The 12187-nt window shown below is 47.3% G+C and overlaps 1 protein-coding gene across 1 annotated transcript; it reads right to left on the reverse strand.

Annotated features, from left to right (window-relative positions):
- Window positions 1-5868: 5868 nt before the first annotated feature.
- On the reverse strand, window positions 5869-11059 carry LOC123059057 (uncharacterized). The gene is made up of 5 exons (XM_044481703.1): window positions 10820-11059; window positions 9524-9647; window positions 9369-9441; window positions 9217-9282; window positions 5869-6278 (listed from the first exon to the last, which is right to left on the reverse strand). Exons 2-5 carry the CDS (start codon window positions 9553-9555, stop codon window positions 6210-6212), a joined length of 240 nt encoding a protein of 79 aa, XP_044337638.1. The 5' UTR covers window positions 9556-9647; window positions 10820-11059; the 3' UTR covers window positions 5869-6209.
- Window positions 11060-12187: the final 1128 nt, after the last annotated feature.

Raw genomic sequence — 12187 nt, forward strand, 5'->3', positions numbered from 1 at the left:
AAACAGAGCACAAACGTTATTGCAATGCTTGAAAATGAGGCCTAGGGTCCGTACTTTCACTAGTGCAATCTCTCAACAATGATAATATAATTGGATCAAATAACCATCCCTCAATGTGCAACGAAGAATCACTCCAAAGTTCTTATCTAGCGGAGAACATAAGAAAAAAATGTTTGTAGCTATTCTTTCTGATCGATCTACCCAAGAGTTCGTACTAGAATAACACCAAGTTATTCTTTATGATCGATCTATCAAGAGTTCGTAGTAAAATAACGTGAAGTTATTCTTTCTGATCGATCTATCAAGAGTTCGTACTAAAATAACACCAAAGAAAATTCAGATTCATAATACTCAATCCAACACAAAGAACCTCAAAGAGCGCCCCAAGATTTCTACCGGAGAAACAAAAGACGAGAACATGCATCAACCCCTATGCATAGATTACCCCAATGTCACCTCGGGAATCTGCGAGTTGAGTGCCAAAACATATATCAAGTGAATCAAAATAACATCCCATTGTCACCACGGATATTCATATGCAAGACATATATCAAGTGCTCTCAAATCCATAAAAGTATTCAATCCGATAAAACGAGATCTCAAAGGGAAAACTCAATTCATCACAACAAGATAGAGACGGGAAAACACCATATGATCCAACTATATTAACAAAGCCCCCAATACATCAAGATCGTGTCATCAAGAACACGAGAGAAAGAGAGATTAAACACATAGCTACTGGTACAAACCTCAGCCCCGAGGGTGGACTACTCCCTCCTCATCATGGTGGCCGCCGGGATGATGAAGATGGCCACCGGTGATGATTCCCCCCTCCGGTAGGGTGCCAAAACAGGGTCTAGATTGGTTTTGCATGGCTACAGAGGCTTGCAGTGGTGGAACTTATGATCTAGGGTTACCCCTAGGGTTTTTGGAATATTTGGAAATTTATAGGGCGAAGAGGCGGTGTGGGAGGCCACCGAGGTGGGCACAACCCACCAGGGCGCGCCTGGGCCTCCACATTTTAGTACGTCCTTGGCCCATTGGTGGTATTCTAGTCCAAAAAAAATCTCCAAAAAGTTCCGCTGAGTTTGGACTCCGTTTGGTATTGATTTTCTGCGATGTAAAAAACAAGCAAAAAATAACAACTGGCACTGGGCACTATGTCAATAGGTTAGTCCCAAAAAATGATATAAAGTTGCTATAAAATGAATGTAAAGCATCTAAGAATGATAATGTAACACCATGAATACTTCATAAATTATAGATACATTGGATACGTATCAGGCACAACCAACCAGGGCGCGCCTGGGCCCCCAGGCGCGCCCAGGTGGGTTGTGCCCACCTCGGTGGCCTCCCACACCACCTCTTTGCTGTATAAATACCCCAATATTCCAGAAACCCTAGGGGAGTCAACGAAAATCAGTTACAGCCGCCGCAAGTTCTAGAACCACCAGATCCAATCTAGACACCATCACAGAGGGCTTCATCATCCTCATTGGTGCCTCTCCGATGATGCGTGAGTAGTTCATTGTAGACCTACGGGTCCGTAGTTAGTAGCTAGATGACTTCCTCTCTCTCTCTCTCTTTTGATTCTCAATAAAATGGTCTCTTGTAGATCTATTTGATGTAACTCCTTTTTGCGGTGTGCTTGTTGAGATCCAATGAACTTTGAGTTTATGATCAGATCTACGTTTTTATTCATGAAAGTTATTTGAGTTCTTTGATCTCTTATATGCATGATTACTTATAGTCTCATATTTCTTCTTCAAATCTTTGGTTTAGTTGGGCCAACTAGATCAATTTTTCTTGCCATGGGAAAAGGTGCTTTGTGATGGGTTCGATCTTACGGTGCTTGATCCCAATGACAGAAGGGGAAACGACACGTATGTATCATTACTATTAAGGATAACAAGATGGGGTCTATTTCTACATTAATAGATCTTGTCTACATCATGTCATCGTTCTTATTGCATTACTCTGTTTCTCCATGAACTTAATACACTAGATGCATGTTGGATAGCGGTCGATGTGTGGAGTAATAGTAGTAGATGCAGGCATGAGTCGGTCTACTAATATTGGACGTGATACCTATATAATGATCATTGCCCGGGTATTGTCATAATTATTTGAAGTTCTATCAACTACCTAACAGTAATTTGTTTACCCATCGTTGCTATTTTCTCGAGAGAAGCCACTAGTGAAATCTACAGCCCCCGGGTCTCTTCTTTATTATATTTGCCTTCGCGATATATTTTTATTTGCTTTTATTTTTAGATCTATTAATCCAAAAAATACAAAAATACCTTGCTGCAAATTTTATTTATTTATTTTATCCTGTGTTCCCGCAAGATCTATTTATCCAATCTACTACAATTTTACCTATCTTTTTACCCGTGAGGGATTGACAACCCCTCTCTTATGTTGGGTTGCAAGTATTTGTTCTTTGTGTGCAGGAGTTGTTTACGTGATGTTGCATGGTTCTCCTACTGGTTCAATAACCTTCGCCTCATCACTGAGGGAAATACCTACCGTAGTTGTGATGCATCATCCCTTCCTCTTTGGGGAAATACCGACGTAGTTCAATCTGCATCAGCACGACGGCGTGGTGTCGGTGATGGTGAAGTGATCTCCGTAGGGCTTGGCCTAAGACTACGAAAATATGACCGGGGTGTAAACTGTGGAGGGGGCGCCGCATACGGCTAACAATTGATCTGGTGTGTGCTAGGCGCCCCCTCCCACATATATATAGGTGGGAGGGGGAAGAGGCCAGGGCGCACCCTAGGGTTGGCTGTCGGCCCCCTAGGGGCCCTGCCTTCCCCTGCCCCCCCCCCCCCCTGCCATGTTTCCCCAAGGGGGAAGGAAAGAGGGGGGAGGGAAGGAAGTGGGAATCCTAATCCACACTTTCCTTTCCCTTCTCCCCTTTCCTTCTCCTCCTTAGGTCGGCCCATATGGGGGGCGCACCAGCCCTTTGTGGCTGGTGTGGTTGCCCTCTTGGCCCATAAGGCCCATATCTTTTGTTGGGGGTGCTCGGAACCCCTTCCGATGACCCGATAAGTACCCGGTACCCCCCGAAACACTTTTGGTGTTTGAATACCATCGTCCTATATATCAATCTTTATCTCTTGGCCATTTCGAGACTCCTCGTCACGTCTGTGATCTCATCCGGGACTCCGAACAACATTCGGTCGCCAAATCACATAACTCATATAATATTATATCGTCATCAAACGTTAAGCGTGCGGACCCTACGGGTTCAAGAACTATGTAGACATGACCGAGAAACCTCTCCGGTCAATAACCAATAGCGGAACCTGGATGCCCATATTGGCTGCTACATATTCTACGAAGATCTTTATCGGTCGAACCATTATGACAATATATGTAATTCCCTGTGTCCATCGGTATGTTACTTGCTTGAGATTCGATCGTCTGTATCTTCATACCTAGTTCAATCTCATTACCGGCAAGTCTCTTTACTTGTTCCGTAATACATCACCTCGTGACTAACTCCTTAGTCGTTTGCTTGCAAGCTTATGATGTGTATTACCGAGAGGGCCCAGAGATACCTCTCCGATACTCGGAGTGACAAATCCTAATCTCGATCTACGCCAACTCAACAAACACCTTTGGAGATAACTGTAGAGCATCTTTATAATCACCCAGTACGTTGTGACGTTTGATAGCACACAAGGTATTCCTCTGGTATCTGGAAGTTGCATAATCTCATAGTCGAAGGAATATGTATTTGACATGAAGAAAGCAATAGCAATAAAACTGAGCGATCATTATGCTAAGCTAACGGATGGGTCTTGTCCATCACATCATTCTCCTAATGATGCCCGTTATCAAATGACAACTCATGTCAATGGTTAGGAAACCTTAACCATCTTTGATCAACAAGCTAGTCTAGTAGAGGTTCGCTAGGGAGACGGTGTTTGTTTATGTATTCACACATGTTTTTAAGTTTCCGATCAATACAATTCTAGCATGAATAGTAATCCTTTATCATGAATAAGGAAATATAAAATAACAACTTTATTGTTGCCTCTAGGGCATATTTCCTTCACTCCCACCCCATGGGATAGCTAAATGTCGATCTCCCGTGGGCAACGACAAGGTATGCTCGGCCTCAGCCAACCCTACCCCTAGAAAGGGGGAGCGAGTGGTCTTCAGCTCCCACCTGATCCGAGGTCTCGGCTTTCCTCTCCGTCCCTTCCATTGTGGGCTCATATTTTTCTATGGGCTCCAACTTCATCACCTGGCCCCGAATTCCATCCTCCACATCACTACCTAGTTCACATTCTACGAGGCATTCCTTCGCATAGAGCCCCACTTCAGACTGTGGTTGAAGGTGTTTTGCATCAAGCAAGATGTTAGTGGCTCCAAACTTGCGGATTGCGGCGGGGCCATGATCAGTAAGATCCCAAGGTTTTCTGCGGCGAAGAGGGAAAAGGGGAAGAAACAAGGCGGGCTAGGGTTCTGCTGCCGCCGTTCGGCTTACATAGTCGGTTTCCTCCATCGGGCGGCACGCCGGAGCGGCAACACGCGACGCGGGGAGGAGGATGCGTCCGTCAGATCAACGGTCTCTCCGCGTCCCCGCGTGGGCCGTATCCGTCAGTCCGACGTGGCAGGCATGCCCACGTCCGGGCCTCCCAATATCCGCCCCAGATTTGGGCCGGATATGGAGAGTGTCGATCAGTCCGGGCATTTGGGCGGGTCCGTTGGTAGATGCACTGAAGAGCTGAAGTAAGGTAACTAGACAGAAACAATAAAAGGCGCCTAAAAGGTAACTGAACTCCAGCCATTGGATGAAGATCTTGCATCGCCAGGTCATCTTCTCACCTATCAACATAATTCGCCGGAATAATAACAGGGAGTCGCTGGATCAAGATCAGAGTGAACACCTAAATGAAGGCCTTCAAGAGTGTAGATGTAGGTCTGACGGTCTGAGCGTGACACCCACACAACTGTTCCTGAACATATGCTACTGTATATCTGACATGGATCAATACTTCGACGCGTTTGGTTCGCAGAAAAGCCGCGGCTTCCGATTCTAATGCTTCCCGAAACCGTACAGTTGCGTTTGGTTCGCCCAAACGCCCCGAATGTCTTCCGTAGCCATGGTTTCTGATACAAGACTTCGCGATACCGGGCCAGACGGGCATTAGTCCTCGAATGCAAAGGTAGAAGGGAGCTTGACTGCAAGACTCACCCGTCGAGCAGAGATGAAAGTAGGCCCCAGATCGGAGTTGATTGGAAAACGGGAAGCCATGTGTGCCAACCAAACGAAGCGGGTTTTCCATAAAACTAATCGGAAAACGGGAAGCCATGTGTGCCAACCAAACGAAGCGGGTTTTCCATAAAACTAATCGGAAGCGGAGGTTCCTGATACGATAAAATCAATACGTTACTGGGGCCGAACCACACGCGTCGTTCGATCATTTCAGAGGCCGAGCTCAAAGTTATGGTGGCTGTGACCCCATTATGGGCACACCTGTGATTGTAGCTACGATAACACATGTTCTGTTAGTTTGCTTTGTCAGGATGCTAACATGCATCAGTAGGTAATTCCATCCATACACTGACCGTGCTGAAGCTTGAAAGATTACCAGAGAACTGCGTTCCACTACCCAATGGACACTGAATGCATCCAGCGTTGCAATGCAGAGTAGTCAATATCGTCTCGCCTGCTCCAAGTAAGGGAATGGAAAATATGTTAGCAATGATGAAAATTATCTGCCTGTTAAACATTTCATATTGCGTCCACTGTCCAAGAAACTACTAACTTCACAAAAATCATGTGCTAGTCATGCCCCAGGTTTTCCAAAGTGAACAGGAACAAACAAGTAGCACGACAGGAAACCAATCTCAAAACACAAGGTTCTCATACACAACATGTGCGTAAGGTAAAACAGACTAGTCAGCTGCCCATTCCTCACAGACAAGTTTGGACGGTGGTCACTTTCAAGATCCACAAAATGCATGCCCCAAGCTTTCCAAAGCGTCTAGGAACAAACAAGGCTTTGAAGCCCATCTCAAAATTTTCCGTTGTGCAGTTTGGAAAATTACAGGGAAACTAACTGCTGGAACCGAGACAAAAAAAATTCACTACAGTATATCCATTGGAGTGGATACCTAAGATCGGTTGCTATTCAACCAAACTTGCATCCCCACGTAACATCATATATTGCAGATTCACGGTTGACATTCTATGGTTCCTGTTCTTCGCTTTCCTGGCTTGATTCCCCTGCTCTCTCCGGCTGCCTTTTTTCCTTGTGCTGCATCAATTATTGAGAGATTGGTTAAAGGAGACAGAGCAGCATGAAATGAAGTTGATTGTCTTATGTTTCAAGTGCCTAAGACAGACAAATGGACTAAATAAGTGTTTCATTTATGGCCTAAGTGCATGAATGCATGAAAGTTTCAAAAAAAAGTGCATGAATGCATGAAACCGTAAGTGGAGAAAGTAGCCTTTTCTTAGGAATCAGTGATTCTCACTTGAAGTGTCAACACACGTATGTGCACATAGGTTTGTGTTAGAGTACGTAATGGGCCTAATGGCCTGGGCTGGCGGTATAGCCCGTTAGTCTTAGGGTTAATTAGAGATAAGGGTCGCTTTCCTAGGGTTCAAGTAAGCCTTGCTTGGGAGTCAAGTAAACCTCTCTACATAAAGAGAGGAGATGTATCAATCTAATCAAGCAAGAATTAAGAAGGAAATCCCTTCCATCTTGCTCGGCCGTGGGCAAAAGGCCCCCGGCCGGCCCTCTCGCGCCCTCCTTCTAGCAGCGCCATAACAATTTGGTATCAGCTAGCTTCGGTTCGATCATGTCTTCACCGCCGCCCAACCCGTCTCTTCCGCTGCCGGTCACGACCGTCGCCCCGCTCCTGCCCGCACCGGGATCCTCCGTCGCGCCCGCCCCCGTCGTCCTCACCCCGGAGGTGTCCGAGGCGTTGCGGGACCTAACACAGGCGGTCCAGGAGATCCATTTGTTCTTGGCCGGGTCCTATGGGCCGCACCCGGCTGCGCCGCCCATCACCGCCACCGCGCCGCCGTGGCTGCCGCCACACCGAGCCGCCCCCGCCGCGCTCGCCGGGCTGCTGCAGCAGCCGCTGCAGCTGCCATCCATCGCCCCGTCCTGGCTGCCGTGGCAGCCGCCGCACCAGGCGGCCTCCGCCGCGTTCGTCGGGCTGCTGCAGCAGCCGCTGCAACTGCCATCCACCGCCACCACCGCCCCGTCCTGGCTGCCGTGGCAGCCGCCGCACCAGGTGGCCTCCGCCGCGCTCATCAGGCCGCTGCAGCAGCTGCCATCCACCGCCCCGCCCTGGCTGCAGTGGCAGCCACCGCTCCTGGCGACCTCTGCCGCGCCCGGCGCTCCGCCGCAGCAGCCGCTGCAACTACAGCAGCCATCACCGGTCAGCTCCAGCCCCGCATCGACCGCGCCGACGGGAGTCCCGATCCACCAGATCAAGTTCCCGCCGTCGCCATCACCGCTTCCCCAGGGCGTCCCCATCCAGCAGATCAAGCTTCCGCCGTCGCCGTCACCGCTTCCAGCTTGGATCACTACCCGCCACGTGTCGGCGACGGTGAGGCTGCAGGCTGCTGCACGCAGCCTCCTAGCGCGTCGGCGTGTGCGGGAGTTGCGTGGTCTGCAGCTGCCGCTCCTCCCAGTTGCGCTTCGCTGCGCAAAGGACCTCGATCTCGTCCGCTGCGTCGGGGATCTTGGGCATGCTGTTTTCCCCACGGACAACGCCCTCAAAGTCTGCGACATCGGCGGTTGGGGAGGCGCACCCCTCCTCGCCATTGTCCATCGACAACCCTCCACTCTTCTATGTGCGGTGCCGACCAACAGCCATCCGGCGGGGAGAAGGCATGGTGTCACCGACAAGAGCGCACCGTGTAGCACCACTGCATTCCGCCGCCGGCCGCCGCGAGGGCGCCTCTGCTGGTCGCTCTTGCGACCACTTCCAGGTGGCCATACACATGCACTGCTTTTGTCCAGATGGTGTCCATGGGATCCAGGTGGCTGTACACGTGCACGTCCGACGTGCGGATGGTATCCACTTTTTGTTAAGAGGTCCAAAATAAATCATCCCAGTCCATTTCAGGTTGAGAGTAATAAAACAAGCCAAGATGTAAAAGGCTTGTTTTTAGGTGTTAGGTTTGTGTTGCCTCGAGTCATGGTTATAAGTTGGTTAGGCTGCAGCTTGAGGACAAGCTGCATGTCCAGGTGGGGTGTAGTGTTAGAGTACGTAATGGGCCTAATGGCCTGGGCTGGCGGTATAGCCCGTTAGTAAAAAGGGCAACCTGGTGCATGTAGCTCCCGCTTGCGCAGGGTCCAGGGAAGGGTCCGACCACTTTGGGTCTATAGCCCGTTAGTCTTAGGGTTAATTAGAGATAAGGGTCGCTTTCTTAGGGGTCAAGTAAGCCTTGCTTGGGAGTCAAGTAAACCTCTCTACATAAAGAGAGGAGATGTATCAATCTAATCAAGCAAGAATTAAGAAGGAAATCCCTTCCATCTTGCCCGGCCGTGGGCAAAAGGCCCCCGGCCGGCCCTCTCGCGCCCTCCTTCTAGCAGCGCCATAACAGTTTGAGATTAGCTCAACTTTACATTTATAACGGCTTCTAAAAACGCTACTTTTACTTCAACCCGTGGTACAAAAGCTGCGTGAGAATATGCTAGTTCAATCAGCATCTCTTTAACTTAGAGGTGAATGCCTAATTGTTTGAATAATAAAAAAATGCAATCCCCCAAAATTTGTTTGAATAATCAAAAATGCAAACCCCAAAAAATGACTGCTAGCACTTCAAGTTAAGAATTACTGTATCCTCAGTTATATCACTTATTGTTCAGTAACAATTGATTCTACTTTATTAGACGAGCCATATTACCAAAGAATGTTATTCTACTAGTTATTTGTCCAACTTTAAAATGAAAAGGCTTAATCGGTATAGAGAAACAAGTAAGGATTACCATTTAGAAATACCAGGCAAATCTTGGCAGTATCACAGGTTATTTCCTCCTAAAATCAAATTCCTCATTCTCTTAAGAACTTAATTAATCATTTATTTTCTGCACTGTATATTTCAGTTATTAGTAAATCTGAACTGTTGGCTGGGCCCTCTATTTTACCTTATAGATATATATAGCTACAGTTGGTTTAATGGTAAATGTGATGCAACGGTCCAAATTCAGAACAGCAGCAACAACAATGTACCTTTGGAAGAAGCCCTTCTGCAGACATCAGCTCATACAACTTGCGCATGATTGTTTCCTCTTCAACCTATATAAAATGACAGCAACTGATTACTGAAAAAATCCCCTGAGATTCCTTCTTAACATAAAAGCTTAGTAGTATCTGAGGCTCACCTGTAGTTTATGCAACTCATGGGACATTGCTCGGTATGTTTCCATTAGGGCATGATTTTGCTTGTCCAAATGCCTGCAGATCATTTCTATGTTATATAAAATAATTGAAATCTTTAGGGCTCATTTGTTGCTAAAGGTTAGTCAAGATGTTGCACCTGGACATTTCAGCAGAATGCTTTGGTTCCATTATCACCAAACAACTTTATACTGCTTCTTCTCTACTTGAGGAAATGTGTGAACGCCCACCCCTCTTGACAGAAGAAAAACTCTATACTCTCCCTGCAAATTATTTGACTGATTAGAATTTCTTTCAAATCAAGCTAGAAGCTGTCCTCCACATACTGTAAATTTACAAAAAGGGGGAGGGTCCAGAAATAGACGAGAACCAGTACTAAATTTTGAACAGTAAATAGCTCGTATGATACTTGAGTCCATGCTTATGATACATCAATATACACAAAAAAAATGAAAATTATGCATGCTGGTAGAGATATATATTTCACACCCAATACTAATTGCTCTGGAGATATGCTGTAGTGACTGTCTAATGGGGCTAGTCTAATTAATTGGGTGTGAAATATATATCTCTACCAGCATAGGAGAGTAGTTTATGCACCAAGAAAAGAAAAGAAAAACAGTTCCTGTGCACAGATGGATAAACAAGACAAAGGTACATTAGAGTGTCAGAGTTGCACAAAACTGGGATGTGGGAATCTTCTGACTCAAAAGATTAGCTAGCTTCATGATGAGTGACCTCAGTGACAAATGGTGACTGGTATGCTTAATTGCTCTAGAAAAAGCAAATAGATGAATGGATATTTTTGCATACCCCAATGATGTCACTAATAAAGTAACCAAGTTACAAGTGTACAATGAGTTCTGCATCAGTTGCAAATTTATGGATGGGGACCAAAATGAAGCATACTGAAGAAGGAACCAACAATATCAGTATCCATTGAAGCAAAGGGGCAGTGGATCAATTTGACCTACTACGCAGGCAGGACAAACCACACTCTAATTATTTAAATCCCTCTAATTATTTACTATCATCCAGGGACCTTGCTTCTAGTCCAGAACTCTGGGATTTTTTATTTATGTTGACAGATAAAACTGAACAGTGTTCATGTGCAAAAGTTCATCCAGGGACCCTGATTTACTGTCAATGTAAAAGCTCATCCAGAAACACCTTAATTTCTGTCAACATGAAAACCCGCACTTCTATCAAAAATTCAAAATTGAAATCAATGAACTGGCTCTCACAAGAGCCGGGTTCCAATGATTTTCAGGAGAGGAGAGGGATGGCCGTGGAGGCAGCCAGTCTCATCGATGGACGCAGCAAACTGCTGCAGATCGGAGCCATGGCCGCTGGGTGTCGGGCGAGGAGCAAGAAGAGCCGGCTCTAGGGTTTGCAGGGGAGGGTATGGAGAAGTGGGGGATAGGGGAGGAATCACCTCGGGAAAAACCGGCGGAGGAGGACGTTGACGCTCTGGCGGCGGCGGGGCGCCTCCTCTCAGTCGCAGCGAGGGCGTTGCTTTGCCCGTTCCGTTCCGAAGACGGCGGCGCGAGGAGGAGGCTGCGGCCGACGGCGGCTCGTCGAGGAGGAGGCTGCTGCCGACGGCGGAGGGTCGAGGCGAATCGAAGGTGATTGGGCCAGCGAAACCTCGTCTACCAAATGGGCCGAAGAGGATTGTAGAGGGTTATTGGTCACGCGTGGAAAAACTATTCATAAACCCCCAAAACTCTCGTGTCAAACAAAGACTTGAGCAGTCAATTAACTTTATTTTTCCCTCAAAAAAGTCAATTAACTTTACCTTTTATATTTAATTAAAACATGAATACTATTTTTACTAAATTCTTAAAAATGAAATCAAATTAAATAATAGATGGAAGAATTTGTATATAGAAAATGAAAATTTGACAAGCGGCGGCGAGCACGTCGGGGAGCTTCGGTCGTTGCCACCGGAGCTACAACGGTTGCCACAGGAGTTGCAACCACAGGGTGCAACTGTTACATGAGGTGAAGCAGGTGACGAGGATGGCTGGTGAGGGCTGGAACCGGCGACTAGGACAACTGGCAAGGGAGTCCGGCTAGGAGCGGCGACGGGGAGAACACATGCGGCGGCAAGGCGAGGGGGCGACGAAGGGGAAAACGCGTGCGGCGCGGCCACGGGTGCATTGCGAAGACGACGCGCATCGAACGGTTCCCATTATCCCCAATCTAATGGCTGCGGGCCAACCGACCCAAATTTGAACCGACGCCTAGCATGCCCTTCGCAAATACTGGAGTAAAACACTAATCGGCATTATGCTAATAGTACAAAACTAATCAGAGTAAAAAAATACAAAAATAATGGTCCTCATAACGCCCACACGTGTGGGCGTTATGTGGTCTGGCCACACGTCTCGTGTGGTATCTAAAGAACCAGTTCACATGTTTGCGTGTGGGCAAAACAAGTAATGTCCACACGCTTGGTCTGTTGCCTCGCGGTTCCTCCAACACGTCTATATGTGGGCAAAATAGAGAGTAAATTGCACAGAAGTATCACAATTAGGGCATTGGAAGCAGATTGGTACCAAGTTTGGTAATTTTTACATGTCAGTACCAAGTCTGGGGCTATATGTTACAAAAAGGTCTAAATCGCGTATAAACGCGTATTGACAGTGTATCTGACCGGCGGGGCCCGCCTGTCAGCTGCCGACGGGGCACTTTTATTCAGAAACCCCCTCCCCCCCCCCGCCCCACCCCTGACAGAAAACCAGCAGAAGCAGGGGAGGAGACCAGTCGCTCCAGCCGTCGTCGGCGAGCAGCAGCAGCCACA

This window comes from Triticum aestivum, chromosome 3A, assembly GCF_018294505.1.
Source record: "Triticum aestivum cultivar Chinese Spring chromosome 3A, IWGSC CS RefSeq v2.1, whole genome shotgun sequence".
Classification (NCBI taxonomy): domain Eukaryota; kingdom Viridiplantae; phylum Streptophyta; class Magnoliopsida; order Poales; family Poaceae; genus Triticum; species Triticum aestivum.